The sequence below is a fragment of the Oryctolagus cuniculus genome, chromosome 2, assembly GCF_964237555.1.
Source record: "Oryctolagus cuniculus chromosome 2, mOryCun1.1, whole genome shotgun sequence".
Taxonomy (NCBI): domain Eukaryota; kingdom Metazoa; phylum Chordata; class Mammalia; order Lagomorpha; family Leporidae; genus Oryctolagus; species Oryctolagus cuniculus.
The window spans coordinates 46,273,611-46,290,195 of record NC_091433.1 but is presented as its reverse complement, the minus strand read 5'-3'; the positions used below and the strand labels follow the sequence as shown (position 1 = coordinate 46,290,195).

At 54.1% G+C, this 16,585-nt stretch overlaps 1 protein-coding gene across 1 annotated transcript in view; it reads right to left on the bottom strand.

The window, feature by feature from the left end:
• Positions 1–16,585, bottom strand: part of SCARA5 (scavenger receptor class A member 5) — a 127,600-nt gene that overhangs the window by 41,397 nt on the left and 69,618 nt on the right. The window contains exon 4 of the mRNA XM_002709450.5: positions 6,836–7,510. Coding sequence (XP_002709496.3) covers positions 6,836–7,510 — 675 coding nt within the window. The remainder of the gene's footprint in view (positions 1–6,835; positions 7,511–16,585) is intronic.

Below are 16,585 nucleotides of genomic sequence, written 5' to 3'. Positions count from 1 at the left end.
GCTTTGTAAGAGAAAACCAGGGAAAAACAACCAAACAGTGCTGGACTGACTTCCACATGTCCCTCCCAAATTCATATCCACCTGGAACCTCAGAATGCAACCGTATTTGGCAGTGGGGCCTTTCCCGGTGTGATCAGTTGAGGGCAAACTAGAGAGGGGTGGGGTCTGCAGACTGGTGAGAAAACAGATGAGCTACACGGAGAGCACTGGGCGGCAGAGGCACATCTCGGAGGGACACTTCTGCAAGCCAAGGGCAGCCAGCAGTGAGAAGCTCGGAGGCAGCGGGGAGGGAGGGATCCTTCCTCAGAGCTTTGCAAAGGAACACGGCCCCGCAAACACCTGGGTTTCAGACCTCCGGCCTCCAGGACCGGGAGAGAATGAGCTGGCAGCCCTGGGGAACCAACACGTGCACACTCCAGCCCAGCAGCGATATCTTGCACAATAAATAGTTGATGAATGAATGAGTCTATGAGATCAGGGGATGTTAATACATACAAAACAACCCGGCCGCCAGGATCACCATGTACTGATACATTCCAGAAGTTGGCACCTCCTCAGACCCTAACCAAAGTTGACAGCTGTTTAATAATTCAATGGCACACACACAGGGGAAAAAAGCAACGAACATTTTTAAAGCCATGAGTTTCCCACAGCATTTAGAGAAGACCTGATTTTGGAGCCATCACTCTCCTTTCTACAAAGGAAAGCAAAGTAACATTGGCCACATTGATACAAGGTTTCAGGACACAGGACTGAGACACAGACCTGCTTGCATCAGAGCTAAGGTTAGCCCGTTGTGAAAGGCAGAGTTAAGACACAAATGAGCTCTCCGGCTCCCAAACCCACAATCTCCCCTCCAGGTCAAGGATGCCGCAGAGGGAACCAGGAGAATGACTAGATGGACCCCCCCCCCCCACACACACCCCATATACCTCAGCTCCTTCCACTCTTTTCCACCCCACCCCACCCCCAATCAGGAACCTGGGGGCTCCAGGCATTGAGCTGGTCATGGGTGCAATGCACTGCACACTTCAACATGTCCTGCTCACTCTGATGCTGGCGCGACCCAGTGTATGGACCTTCCTAGGAGGAAGGCCCACAGAGGGAGGCTACTGCCCAGGAGGACAGCCCTGCAGGTGGTAGGGACCGTTTGGAAGGTAGGGGTTGAGTGTGGGTACGCAACCTCTCGGGTCTCCGTCCTGGATCGAGTACATGCTGGCACTGTCCCTCTCTTTGTGCACTGCAGTGAGGGGTAAGTGGGCTCGGTGACACATGGCTATAAAATGGCTTTGACACCTTGTGTGGGAGGTCACCCCCGGCCATCTGAACTTTTCTTTGCACAATGCTCCATCAGCTCTGCTGTGAGATCACTGCTTAGGGCTACGCTGGGGGGCCCTGAACTCACCAGGCCTGGCTTGAACGGATCATCCAGGGACGCTCTGTGCATAGGATCTGTTCCAAAACCACAACCAAGCGGCCAGTGAGGGCCTTTGCTAGGCATTAGCTGGGGAGAAGCCGGGATGGACATTAAGGGTGGGTGCTCACCGACGGCCTTAGTCACCTCTTCAGGTGGGGCTGGCCCGGCTGACTCAGAACAGCCTACAAGGTAACCAGAGCCCCGTGGGGCCAGGTTGCTGGGTGCTCCAAGGACCACGCCCTCTTCAAGTCATCACGGCTGCCTTCTGTGTCTTGGAGCTGTTATTTCCTCAGGGCTCCAGGCTAGAAATCGCAAGCCTGCTTTCACGCCTCTTTCTTTGTCCACACTCGCACCCTGCCATTCGAGACCTGAGACCTGTCGCGTCTCTACCTCCTTCCTCACTGCACCACCCTCGCTGGGGCCCCAGAGGCCTCATTCTCAGCCTTCGTAAAGACTTCCTCATCTCTGGTCTCTCTCTCCAGCCCATGTGTGTACGGGATACCCTGATGTCTGATCAGCGCCTCAGAAATACTGAAGCCACCGAGTGGACTCAGCGCCCGGCCGCTCTCGAGGCAGGACAGGGAGCAACCCCTCAGCTCGTCACTGAACTGGCTCTTCCTGCTGCAGATCCACACTGGGGGCTTCCAGACACAGCCACGCCAGGGGCTTCCAGACACAAAGGCCCCGCTGCCTCAGCAAGAACCTGCTCCTGATGGTGGCCCCAAACACTAGCCACGTCCTTTCCTGTCTAAGAGTCCAGTTCCTCTCATCCCACTCATGCCCACTTCACACCCACTCCTCTGATCTTCCGATCAGAGCTCTAGAGCTCAGGGCTTGGGGCAGCCTGGCAGGTCGCTGGGGTGGGGGTGGGGATGGTAGATCTCTGCATGTGCCCTCATTGGCATACTCTGGGCCTGGTCAGGCAGCCCCCTGGCCACTGGTGCCGCCCCTGTCCTAGGACTGTGGTCCCAAAGAGGACAGGTCTGCCCGCAGGACCAAAACTGCTGTCTGTGGCCCCGGGGCCTCACACACAGCCGGAACGCAGGTGCGGCTCAAGCACAGAAGAGGGTAGGGCATCACTGGTCCCAGCTGTGCAGGGTGCGCTTTCTCACTTCTTTTTACACGGTCACGTGTCTCATCTTCTCCATCACTGGGCAGGCCAAGGTCATGGAGGTGACTGGGAGAAGGAGGGGCAGGGTCCTGAGGCCCCTCTCAAGGCCTGTCCACCGGTCCACCTGCTAACCCCATGCAGCCCTGTACAGCCCCCACCCAGCTGCCCCTGAGACACTCCATGGAAGCACGCTCTGAACTGAGTGTGACTGAGCATTTGGGGGAGGCACCAGGGTTTTCCTGGGGACCAGCCAATGGCAGGGAAAAGCAAGCATGACGGCACGTGTGCACAGGAATCGGGAATGACCCACCAAGAACAGGTGATCAGGACAGCTGATAGAGGCCTGAAGCCAGCAGTACAGTCCCGGAAATCTTTGTGAAAACACCACCCCCAGGGCCATGCTAACCCCAGGGGGTGGGGGTGACAGAGCGTGGAGGTCCTCACTCTGCTCGCTGGGCACCAAGTTCGGAGCACCCACTCCCTTCACAGGCCCGAGAGCCCTCCATTCCGTCCCTCAGGACTCGTCTCCGTGCCCCCGAGAAGCAGGTGCCAGCCCCACTTCATGGCCAAGGAGACTGAGGCCCCCAAAGGCACAGGCACTGCCTGGCTGCAGGCCCTTGAGCCCCAAGGGCAGAGGCGGCACACAGGCAGTGCTGGGTACTTGTTCATTTTCACAGCGCGCCCTCTACCCCTTTCCCCGCAGAGTCAGCTCTGAAAGGTGAGAGGACAGGGCTGCCGTGCACCCAGCCTGGGACCCTCAGCCAGCCCACAGGCCCCCGAAGTGTGTGGAGTAGAAACTCCGCTGCACACAGCAGTCTGTTCACAGGGACACCCCACGCCTTCAGCGGGTCCCTTCTACCTGCAGCCGAGGACTCAGAGGCAGAGCCTGGAGCCCAGGGCCCCTCTGCTAGGCCATCCCTTCATCAACAGCTGTTGAACTGGGCTTCCCACTCTGCTGGGTGGGGTTTCTCCTCAAAAAAAAAAAAAAAAAAAAAAAAAAAAAAAAGTAGCCCGCAGGGAACTCTGCATTGCAGTCTTGCTTTCATAAACCAGGAGATGAGTCTCCTAGTCCAGGGGGCCACTGGCTCAGCCTTCCACATGGACAAGCCTCTCCCCGCTGGGCCCGGCGTCCTCCATGGCAGAGCACGAGGACCGGACTGGATGACTGCAGAGATCTGCTCTCACTCAGAATGCCTTGTTCCAGCAAACCTGCCTCGCAGCACATCGCGCCGGCCGAGCGCGGCTGGGGCGTCGCTGGGGGTCGCGTCCCTCCCTGGGCGACTCTCTTCTCTGGCCCCCTCTTCCCACTCTGCGATGCCTCCCCCTCCATTATCTAACTTCTCTTGTTTCTCTAAAAGCCACAGAGAGAGATGTCAACAGATCTGATCCTTGAAAATCCAAGACGAAAACCAGAAAGCCCCAATGTAGATGCACACAACAGACCGAACTGAGAGAGAAAAGTATAGAAGAGTGTACAACACCGTGAGAAAATGGAAACCATTGGGGTTGAGCTCAATAATAATGTAAATAAGCTCATGTTTGAAAAACACACATGGTTAAATCTTTGTGAATTCTGAGCCAGGGAAGGGCAGAGTGGAATTGGGGTATGTGTGTGTGTACCTGTGTGTACCTGTGTGTCTTCATGTGTGTCTGTGTGTCTGTGTGAGTGTATCTGTGTATCTTCATGTGTCTGTGTGTGTGAGTGCTTGTGTATCTCTGTGTGTCTGCATGTGCGTCTGTGTGTATCTGTGTGTATGTGTGCATGTGTCTATGTGAGTGCATGTGTGTATCTGTGTGTGTCTGTGTATATACATGTATATCTGTGTGTTTGTGTATGTATCTCTGTGTGTATCTGTGTGTGTCTGTGTGAGTGCATGTGTGTATTTGTGTCTATATATGTGTCTGTCTGTGTGTGTATGCAAACACCTTAACAGAGGGATTGGACAAAGTGATGGTGGAAAGCCCATTACAGACCGCAGTACGGAGATGCATGGCAGCTTATTTGATAAAACCTTTGCCTAAAAGCAAAGGTAGTTTTTTCTTATTACAATTAAATGGTGTAGTAGTGATGGTTCAAATAATTCCTGCCATCTACACGGGAGTCCTGGTTTCCAGTTTGTGTCCTATGAGCCATGTTGTTGTGGGTGTTCGGGGGGAATGAACCAGTTAATGTGATCTCTCTCTCTCCCTCTTTCTCTCTTTCTGCCTGTCAAATAAATACATGAAAACTTGTAAATGTGTTTAAGTAGAGTGGCAGCTACACATAGGCATGCCCACAGAGCCTTTTTAATAATAACAGATACCTGACTGCAATGAGAGAGGGAGGTGGGCAAGGGAGACAGCAGACACGGTGGCGACACGGGGAGCGGAGGCCAACTGACGCCAAGCTGGGAGCAGCCAGGCGCTCCAGTGCTGTGATCAGAATGTCCGTGCCCCTGCGATTCCTACGCTCAGGGCTAACGGCCAATGTGATGGGGTCTTGAGGCGGGGCCTGGGGAGGTGATCAGGCCACGAGCGGAGCCCTTGGGAATGGCATTCATGCCTTAGAAAAGAGGCCCCAGAGAGCTGCCCTGCTGCTCCTACCACGTGGGGACGAGCCGGGGGTGCCATCAGTGCCTATGGTGGGGAAGCAGGATGTTGGTGGCGATGACCTGAGTGTCTGGGTCAGAAAGATCCAAGCTGGGAACCTGGCTTTGCCACCTGCCAGCTGTGTAGGGAAGAGTGGGGAGATTACTCGAGTGCCCCATCCTTTGTTGGGGGAGTTGGAGAACTCGTGTCTAAATGTCCTGTTCATCACAGGTCTTAATCCAGCAGAGTTACTTTTGTTAGCAGCTATCTGAGCAGACTGCCAGGGGCAGGGGAGGTCAAGGGAAAGAGAAGATGGGAAAAGGAAGATCTCAGGGAATGGATTCGGAAGAAGAAATTCTGCCTCCTACCCTCCTGTGATTTCTTAGACGTAAAAGCCCAACATGAAAAGAGTGCACAACCAGGCAGGGCACTGTGGATGGCTGGCGTCAGGTTTACCAGCTGTTCCTCATTCACTGAGTCCCACTGTGCGGATCGCACTGTTAGTGCTGAGGGCACAGGGACAGACCAGAGAAGAACAGGATGGCAGAATGAGCACCGGGTGTTGGGACTAGAAGCTCTGGACTGGGCCTCGAATTCTACACTTGGAATGGGCGTGTTTACGGCATGTGAATTACATCTGGTTACAAACAAAAGTCCTGGGTTACATTATTCCCAGCCACGTGGCCTCGAGAGAGCCAGGTAGGGTCTCCTCAAGCCTCAGTCACTTTCCTGCCAAAATCCTACCTCTCCCTCGATAATAACACGTGCATGAAACCAACCCCGTGGTTTGCCATGAGGACCTCCCTGAAAACGAAATAACGTACCCAGCAAGCGCTCTGTAAACTGGAAGGCACTCATCACAAGTCCCCATCACAAGTCCTTTCTGCTCTGATAGAGGTAGAGTCTCAGAGGAGGGAGCCGTGAGTGAGCTGGAGCAGTAGGAGAACTCTTAGAAGGCGTGGGATTAAGTGAAACGGACTGAGCCCCCCATCTACCCACGCAAAAGGAAGGTGATGGAACACACACTAACTCTCAGATCACCAGGTCCCGAGACAAACCCTGCTCCGTCACTCCCTGGCCCAGCAACTGTTGGCGAGCACTTCGTGTGGTCATCAGTAGAACGGGAACCACGCCCCTTCCCTAGAGAGCTGTTTTATAAGGGTGCCATATGAGACACACTTGGCACGGTACCTGGCCTGTAGTAGGTGCTGACAGTGGCATTAACACTGCCTGTCAGGCTGCGGGGTTGGTCATCGGCTGGGCAGACTCTGGGGAGCCGTGCTGGGTTTTGTGCAGGGGGTGATTTGGGAAACACACACTTCACCAGAGGTGCTGCTGACAGTGTGGGCTACCTCCTCCCATGGGAAACAGCACAGCACTAGAATTGGCCTCTACTCCATGTGTGAGCCTGCAACCCAATAGGCTCCTGCCCCAGCCCTAGCGCTCAGAGGCCCCAGTCTGCACATCCAAGTTCTGATTACCAGGACCCCCACTGGCCACCTTAGTCATTCCCAAGGGTAGGGGTGTGGACGCTGAATCTGTTCTCTGTCCTAGGGAGGCTTACCTAAGGGACAGAACAGTGCAGGCCCTGGAAGTCAGCAGAAAATTCCAGAATCTTGTAGGAGACTTAAACAAGGAATGGCATAGCAAGTGCACTTGGGGAGATGGGGACTCCCACACCATGGGGCAGGGGTGCACAGAAGGGAGGCCCTACAGGCTGGGCCGGGCCAGGCGGGTACCTTTGGCCAGGGAGATGTTCCTGAGCGCGATGGAGTGCTCCCAGTCCTTGAGGCGCAGGTCCTCGGTGACGGTGTTGAGCATGGCCAGCTCCTGCTTGAGCTGCAGCTCCATGCCCATGTGCACCAGCCGCATGCGGCGCGTGTCCTCGCTGGCATTGCTCACCAGCACCTGCAGGTCCTGCAGCCGTGTGCTGTGCAGGGCCACGTCGTAGGACAGGCTGTGGTTGAGGCCACGCAGCGCACCGCCCACGTCGGCCAGCTCCTCGCCCAGGACGTCCACCCTGCGCGCCAGCCCATCCAGCGTTCCCGCGTGGCGCCGCAGCAGCAGCTGGCTGCGGTTGCTCTCCACCTGCAGCTGGTACAGCTCCAGCTGCACTGTGTCACTCTGCTGGCCGGTGCGGTCGCGCAGCAGGGCCACCGCTTGCTCGGTCTGCGCCGCCTGGGCTTGCAGCCCCCACAGTGCGCCTTCCAGCCGCTGCACGGCGCCCGCCAGTGCCAGCAGAGAGTCTGTCTGGTTCTGCATCGCGTCCTGCACCTTCCACACCTGCTCCATCAGGTCCGCCTGCAGTGGCGCCTGCAGCAGCCGCAGCTGCAAGTCCCGGAAGCTCTCGTTCAGCTGGTTCACGTTCCTGGTCAGTGCCTTCAGGTCATCCGGGGAGCTGCGGGGCCTGGACACTGTGGAGGAGGAGCGGAGATGTGAGCACCATTGGGGAGCAAGGTCCTGGCTAAGATTAATCAAGCCTGACCAGAGGCTGGCATTCAGTAGGTGCTTAATCAAGGAGAGCTGAGTGGAAAGCAGAGGTGGCTAATGTTGAACTTTTCAGTAGCCCCCAGGTGTTGTACCCGTCTGCCCACTAGAATCACCTGGCCAGGTGGCCCACCTGCAGGAAGTGTGATTTAATTGATGGGGATGAGACCTGGACTCTGGAGTTTTTCAAAAGATCTCAAAATGAGTCTAAGCTGCAGATAAGTCTGATTGGCCAGACAGATCTCAGCACTGGGTGTCAGGTGGGCACCCATGAAACTGACATTTCTGCATCCTGAAAAGTGGTGAGGATAGCAGCAGTTTCGTGTAGGATAACATCGGGTTCTGGGTGCTGTGACTGTCTCAGCTTGAGGAGCTAAGTTCCTGTTAGGGTCTCAGTGTGTCCCTCCCCACTCCATGCATAGGTGGACACTTAACTGCCAAGGCGACAGTATTAAGAGGTGGGGCCTTTAGCAGGCAACTAAGCCAGGACACAGGCCTCGTGAATGAGATCAGTGACCTTATAAAAGGGGCGAGGGAGCTGTTGGCCCTCTCTGCCTCTGGACACATAGGCGGTACCAGCTCTGAGAACCAGGCCCGCAGTGCTGAGTTTGCTGGCAACCTTGACCTTGGGCCTCCATCCTCCAGCACTGAGCAATACATTCCTTTCTTTGTAAAAACTGATTTATTTATTTGAAAGGCATGGTGACAGAAAGAGAGTGAGAGGGAGAGCAAGAGTGAGAGAGATCTTCCACCTACTGGTTCAATTCCCAAATGACCAGGACGGGCCAGGCAGAAGCCAGGAGTCCAGAACTCTATCCAGGTCTCCCACATGGGTGGCAGGGGCCCAAATAATTGGATCATTATCCACTGCCTTCTCAGGAGAATTCGCAGGAAGTAGGACTGGAAGCAACGGAGCCAGGACTCGAGCCAGCACTCTGATAGGGGACGTCAGCTTCACATGGGTGGCTGAACGCACAGCCCCATGACCCCAGCCCAGCAATACGTCCCTGCTGTTGATCCAGTCTATGGTGTTTGGCTCTAGCAGCCTGAGTAGCAGACTGAGACAGTGCCATGGTTATCCCTTTGCACAGTGAGAGCCATCAATACTGCCCAGAGCGGCACAGAGAGTGAGTTGGAGCCCAAAGGACTTGGTCCAGAGCCTGGGGGCTTCCCCTTGCACGGGCTCCAGAGCTGCCTAAAGGAATACCACCCCCTGAGCCAGGCTCAAGGTGGCAGCACTGATTTTACTACTTCCGAGTTCAGGGCTCACAGGTGGCAGCCAGGACCCATGCGGGCAGGTGAAGAACGCTATTGTATCTATCCACATCCTCCCTTGTCTGCGCCGTCAACCCTCCCTGCCAGTCCCTGGTTTCCTTCCTCAGCAAACTCCCACCTCAGCAATCCTCCTCTAGTGCCTGGCTCCCTTTCTCCGTTAATGAGCCGCAGTTGGTTTCACAATAGCAAGAGGAGGGGGCGTCTCTGTCTCTATACTCTGGCATGCCTGTGGCTCCTTGGGGTTTGGGAACTGCCGTCCTCAGGTGCACGACAAACCCTGCAATGATAGGTCCAGGGATGCTTGCTGCCTTGCTTTGCTCTGCAAACCAGAGAAATGGCAACTAGTAGTGGCGCGGCGCAAAACAGGAGCTGGGGCCAAAGAAGACTCAGGGGGCATGCTGCCTGGACATCTGGGAAGGCAGTGAACCGGGCAACTTGGTACCCAGCTTGTTTGAATAATAAGAAAATCTGGACCAAATCAATTCTCTTCCAGGGCTTCATGTTTGGAGGGAGGGAGCTGAGTTGGGAGGATTCTTGGGCCACATGAAGCCCAGCTGCCGCGATCCTGCAGTGACGCTCCTGGAAGCACACAGCACTGGAGGCGACTGCCCTGCAGGAGAGACGTCACTTCCGGCTAGGAAGGGCTGGAAGGGGACCTGGAGCCCTGTCTCAACTTCTTCTGGACCTAGTGCTTTATTTTTTAATTTTAAAAAAGATTTATTGGGGTCGGCGCTGTGGCGCAGCGGGTTAAAGCCCTGGCCTGAAGCTCCGGCATCCCATATGGGCACCGGTTCAAGACCCGGCTGCTCCACTTTCCATCCAGCTGTCTGCTATGGCTTGGGAAAGCAGTGGAAGATGGCCTAAGTCCTTGGGCCCCTGCACCCATGTGGAAAACGTGGAAGAAGCTCCTGGCTCCAGGCTTCAGACTGGCACAGCTCCGGCTGTTGCGGTCGTCTGGGGGGAGTGAACCAGTGGATGGAAGACCTCTCTCTCTCTCTCTCTGCCTCTCCTCTCTCTGTGTAACTCTGGCTTTCAAATAAATAAATAAACCTTTTTTAAAGATTTATTTAAATAATAAATAAATAAATCTTTATTTATTTGAAATAAAGACAGGGAGAGTGGAAGAGAGAGGGAGAGTGGGAGAGAGAGCGAGAGAGAGAAAGAAAGAATCTTCTATTCACTGGTTTATTCCCCAAATGGCCACAATGGCTGGGGCTGGGCCAGGAAAAAGCGAGGAGCCAGGAATTCCATCAAGGTCTCCCACATAGGTGAAGGGGTCCAAGTATCCAGGCCATCTTCTGCTGCTTTCCCACGGGCATTGACAAGGAGCTGGATTGGAAGTAGAGTAGTGGGGACTTGAACCGACGCCCACGTGGGATGCTGGTGTAGCAGGTGGCAGCTTAACCTGCTGCACCACAGAGAGCCACACAAAAAGTAGTCACCCAAACTTGGCTTACAGCAGCCTTTGCACTTCCGGTTAGTTCTAAGTGCTGGGAGGTTCTACAATTTGCTCAGACTTGCAGTTTGCCTCCCTAAAGTCAGTTCTTTGATACTGCCCGTTGGGGTTATGGAGGGTAAAGGGAATATTTTTTCCCCAACAAGACAGCCCTTCAGAATTTCAAGAAGTTTTCACATTCTTGCTGCCTGGTAACGTTTCTGTTTCGAAGTCTGCCATTCCTTCATTTATTTTCTTGAGACTGGGTTCTAAGTCTCCACACACCCTCGCTGCCTTTTTCTGCACAGATTCCAGTGTGCCAGCCTCCCTGGGAAGGCGGTGCTTCACAAGCTGAGCTTTCCCAAGGGTGGACAGACTCCATACCGTGTCTCATCCTGGGACAGCTCGCTGCCCTGAGGTGGCCCCACCTAGGCCTGCTCAGCGGCATCAGGCTCTGCTGAGTTTGGCCACTGGGTCAGGTGTACGCAGGCCCTGGGGAACTGACCTTTCCCCATTTTACAGAGGGGGAGACGGAGGCAGGGGGTGGTGCCTGGTGGCGAGACTCTCAGCCCCTGCCACAGGGCTCAGTCCCAGGGTTCCGCTCAGGAAGCGCCGCTATGGAGCAGTCAGGACAAGCAAGGGTTCCTGGGGACAGGAGCCCCAGAGCGGACCACAGCCCAGGCAGCCTGGGTCTGTGCACTGACGAGACCGCCCCTGCTGGGAGCTGACTCTGAAGCAGCGTCTCTGTCCAACACTGCACCCAACTGGACAAGGAGCATGGAAACAGGATGGGGGATGGGGGGAGGGCAGCGAGCCTGCTGTTTGCGTGTCAGCCTCTCCTCACCTGAGCCCTGGGCGCTCAGCATCACCGCGGCCCATCAGAAGCAGTGCCAACACCGAGCTGTGTTGCTCTTGGGTGGAAACTGGGGCTGGAAGTCACTGAGGGAAACAGCGCGGCCTCCCTCATGAAAAGCTCAGGGCTGGTTGAAGACTGGGTTTGCCCGTGAAGGGGGCAGCTTCCTGCCTGCCATTCTGTCTCCAGTCCCCTGGCCCCTGTTTCCTCCCTCAGGGCTCCCTGTGCCTTCCTGGTCCTGTGTGCCCTGCCCACCAGCCAGCTCCCCGGGGCACCTGCCAGCTCTAGCCACCCCCCCTCTCTGGGACCCTGCACTGGAACCCTGCCCATGTGGTGACGGCTGAAGGTCAGCTCCCCCTTCCAGAGAGTTCTTGTGGGGCCTTTATGGTTGCCCATTGCACAACCAATATTAACATGAATGCAAATAAAAGCTAGAAAAATTCTTCTACCATCCCACAACCTCCAACAGAGCGCACTGCTTGCGTCTCTTTTCCTTTTTCTGGTCTTCTCCATGTACACACTCCCTCTTGACAATTCGATGTCTGGGTTCGCCCTCCCATCTGTTATTGTTATTATAATTACTTAGCATTTTCCCGTGGTTCTCCCTGCTTTTCATAATGACAATGTTGATGACTACAGGGCACTATGAGAAAACACAGGCTTCCCCTGCTCTCACTCAACATCAACACTGAAGACTTCCGTGACCACATGTGTCGGGACTTTTCCCGCACACCAAGCATGTGATCCATTGTGTGGGATGTCCAGCTCGGTGCCTGTAACTCAGCTCTAAGACTGCGCACCGGGAGGTAGCACCGCCTCCCATGGATGGAGGGCTCAGTCCCCACGCCGGCCCCACCCTCCACCGCGCATCCGGAGCCCCAGGTCGTTTGCTCTACCTCTGCCAGACCGGCTGCCCATCACGGTTTCCACAACCTCTCCTTGGATCTGAGTCAGTCGCTAGAGTGGCTCACACAACTCCAGGAGACACCACGCTCACTGATCCATTATAAAGGATAGTACCAAGGAAACAAAGAGACGCAGAGGGCAAGGTATGGAGGAAGGGGCGCCGGTTGTCATGCTCACTCCAGCCTCCTACTTGTCCCCACCTGTTCCATGATTCCAAGCTCCCCAAACCCGCTCACTATGGATTTTCACAAAAACTTCATTTTGCAGGCATGATTGACCAAGTCATTGGCCATTGGTGATGAACTCAACCTTCAGCCCATCTTCTCTCCCAGGAGGTAGAGGTTGAATACCCCAACCCTCTAATGATACCTCGGCTTTTCAGTGATCAGCCCTCATCTTGGGGTTCCCTGGGGACTGGCAGCCACTAGCATCAAAACAACAGTTATCCCTGTGCAATTTCCAAGGGTTTTAGTCTGCAAACGGAGGGAAGGGGGCTGGCACTGTGATGTAGTAGGCTAAGCCTCTTCCTGTGGCCCCCGCATCTCATACTGTTAGGCATATGGGCACTGGTTCATTTTTGGGTGCCGGTTCATGTTCTGGCTGCTCCTCTTTCGATCCAGCTCTCTGCTGTGGCCTGGGAAAGCAGTAGAAGATGGCCCAGGTCCTTGGGCCCCTGCACCCATGTGGGAGACCCAGAAGAAGCTCCTGGCTCCTGGCTTCGGAATGGCCCAGCTCCAGCAGTTGTAGCCACGTGGGGAGTGAACCAGCATATGGAAGACCTTTCTCTCTATCTCTCCCCTCTCTGTAATTTTACCTCTTAAACAAATAAATAAATCTTAAAAAAAAAAAGAGGGAAGCCCAAATATACATTTCACAGTATCACAGGTAAGCATGGGACTTTACCCTTTCTCTTATTGATGAATCTGTTTGAATCGTGGCAAATAAATGCCAGGAGTTTGCCCCTGTTTTGAAACATTTCCTGACAATAAATGCCTAGAAGTTGGAATAATAGATCAAGAGCCATGGAGGTTTTAAAGACTCTTCATTCTGGGCAGATGTTTGGTGTAGCAGCTGAGATGCCTCTTGGGTTGCCTATATCCCATACTGGAATGCCTGTGCTCCAGCCTCAGCTCCTGACTCCAAGTTCTCACCTCCCAGGAGGAAACAGGTAATGACTCATGTACTTGGATTCCCTCCTATCAACATGGGAGACCCCCTACTAGGATTTTGGCTCCTGGCTTTGACCTGGCCCAGCCCTGGCTCTTTAGGGCATCTGAAGAGTGAACCAGCAGATAGGAGCTCTCTCCATCAGTCTGTCTCTGCTTTTCAGAATTAAGTAGAATATGGGTGGGAGGGACGGTATGGGGGGGGAAGCCATTGTAATCCATAAATCGTACTTTGGAAATTTATATTCATTAAATAAAAGTTAAAAAAATAAAAAAAAATGCTGGGAAAAAAATAATTAAGTAGAATAAAAATATTTTTGAATATTTATTTATTTGAAAGGTGGAGCTACAGATAAAGAGTTGGGGGGAGTGAGAGAGGGATAAACAAACAAGGGGGGGAGGGAGGGAGGGAGAGAGAGAGAGAGAGAGAGAGAGGTCTTCCATCTGCTGGTTCACTCCCAAATGGCTGCAATGGCCAGGTATAGGCCAGGCTAAAACCAGGAGCCTTAACTCCACCTGGTCTCCCATATGGGTGCAGGGACGCAAGCACCTGTGCCATCTTCCATTGCTTTCCTAGGTACATTAGCAGGGAACTGGATTGAAAGCAAAGCAGCAGAGACTTGAACCAGTGCCCATATGAAATGTCAGCATTGCAGGCAGCAACTTGACCTGCTATGCCACAATGCCAGCCGCACAAAAAGAATTTTTTAAAAAATTTATTTATTTATTTGAAAGGCATTGTGTCAGAGAAAGAGGGTGAGGGTGAAGCATTGTGGGAGGGGAGAGAATCTTCCATCTGCTGGTTCACTCCCGAAATATCTGCTATAGCAGGAGCTAGGCAGGGACCCAAGCACGTGGGCCATTACCCACTGCCTTCCCGAGAGCATCAGCGGGAAGCAGAAGCAGAAGCAGAGCAACTGGAGCCAGCAGCCTGGGAGGGGATGCCAGCATTGCTGCACTGCGACACTGGTCCCAAAAAGATAATCTGTGAAAATTCCAGCCAAATTACTCCCCCAAGGCCCTAGTAAGTTATATTGACATTATAGATGGTTTAATGTCACCCCCGTGCCCCTCAGGACTCTGCCCAATTCTCGCTGCCTCTTGTCTTAGAAGAACCGATTATATATGGAAGTGGATGCCATCCTCACCCTGCGATGGACCGAACGTCTGTGCTCAAAGTCTTCCGTTGAAGCCCTGCCCCATAATGTGACTGTATTTGGAGCTGGGGCATTTAAAAGAGAGGTATTTCAATTTAAAGGAGATTGAAAGGGTGGGTCCTAACCCCAAGTGAACGGTGCCATTGTGAGAAGTGGACACACCAGGGAAGGGCACCACGCGAAGACGCAGCGTCCAGGGAGAGAGCCCTTGGCAGAAGCACCCAGCCTGCCAGCACCTTGGTCTCCAGCGCACAACAGCCGTCGGTTGTGGGAGCCGCCCAGCCTGGCAGCTGAGTGCTCACCCAGGGCCCCTGGGATCTGCTGATTCATAACCCCTCTCTGGGCCCCAGAACATCCGCAGTTGTGACTGCTCCTCAGGACCAGCTTTGTAACTTGCAGGCTCGGTGCACAGCTCAAATGCAGAGCTCTTTGTCCAACAAGCAGGGAGGGGAAAGCCATCCCCTTGCTGCTCTGGTGTCCCTCTGGCTCGTCCTAGTGGGTTGTATCTGCTGTTTTATGTTGTGTCCCTCTGGCAAAGGAACACACTGGGGCCAGTGCAGACCAGCACAAGTGCCTGCGGCGCCACCCTTCCACTCATTGCACACGGCCCCAACCCCGAGGCTGAGCCTCCATCCTCGGGAAACAGGGGGCTCCTGGGAGCTGGGACTGGACAGAAGCTGCGTCCCATGGTCCCATGAGACTTCACCAAGGAAGCACAAGTTCAAAGATGAAGTCATCACCAGTTTGCAGACGGTGACTACAGAGCACTGAACCCCAATTTTGGAGTCGTCACATATCATTCAGGCAGGCCCTGGTTTTCTCCCGCATCTTGGGGGCCAGGGGCCCCCTCATTGAAGTGTTTGCATTACTTAAAATGCTAAAGCTCTACTGATGACGTCTTTGCTATGAATTCGTAAGGAATATTCTGTTCTGCTTTTAGACGGATTTCCCACTGAAGTCGCTGCTGTCTATTCAGCCTGGGAAGCCAGCGTGCGCACACTTCTCCAGGGTCATGAGCACTGTGGTGGCTCTCCAGGCCCTTCCTGTCCCGCGCTCTGCCCTTACTAGGAAGTGCTATGAATGCTGCTCCTTGCCTGCCTGTGCGTCACTGGCCTGAAGATAAGGCAGGACTTCGGTGGGGCCATGGTAGAAACGTGGCTTCGCGCCACCGCCTGCTAGCGAGGTACCCTTGAGCTGGTTACTACATGGCTCCTGCTTGGGTTTTCCTTCTGGGAAATGGTGACGCTGCCAGCCCACAGCACTGGGAGCTCTGCGGGAGGTCTGCAGGGCCTCAGGCATCATGCCTTCCCCCAGTGCTCCCCAAGAGGAGAGGGGATGCCCCATGCTGCTTTGTGCAGGGGAGGAGAGTGACGGGGCTGCCTTTTTGCTCTGCCACCTTCCTGCACTTGCTCGTCCAGAAATGGGCGGGACAGTGCCTACTTCTGAAGGTTGCTGGGAAAGTAAAGGAAGCAACTTCTGGTAAGAGACTAGAGCATGTCTGGTATACAGTCAGTGCTTAATAAATGTCCTCTCCTTTCTCTGCTCTTGCTTAGCATTCAGCCAGTTACGGCCTATCCCAGCAGTAGGTTGCAAGGACAGAGTACTAGAAGAAGGGACAGACGGCCCGAACTCATCCTTATTTCATACTTCGGGAGGTCTCGTGATGTCTATAGCTTTTATTATCTCATCCTTAAATGAAATTATGCATATTGGCCTTCCTCACCTTCCAAGATTGGTTAAGCTGAAAATTCAGTGATAATGCATGTGGAATTCTATACAAAGATAAAGAATTATTAACACCAGTGTGCAGCGTTAGTTGGCTAAACATCCAATGCAATGCAGAGCTTTCCTCTCCCTGCCACACACACACGTGTGTGCCAAACTGGTGTTGTAGGTCCGCCTAAGTGTTTAGGGACAACAGTGCATCTGGCCAGATCACACATGGAGCAGAAAGGACCATTAGGGAACAGAGAGCAGATTTGAGTGGCAGGCACCACTGTGCTAATGAGGTTGCTAGAGCTATGCATAGGTGAGCCACCTGGCCCCGGCCACTAATACATCAATCATATACTATTCCAAGTATGCATTCAATACCAAGTCAGGAGGCTGGTGCTGTGGCGTAATAGCATCCAACTGTGGTGCCGGCATCCCATATGGGTGCCAGTCTGAGCCCTGCTGCTCCTCTTCTGATCCAGCTCTCTATGACCTGG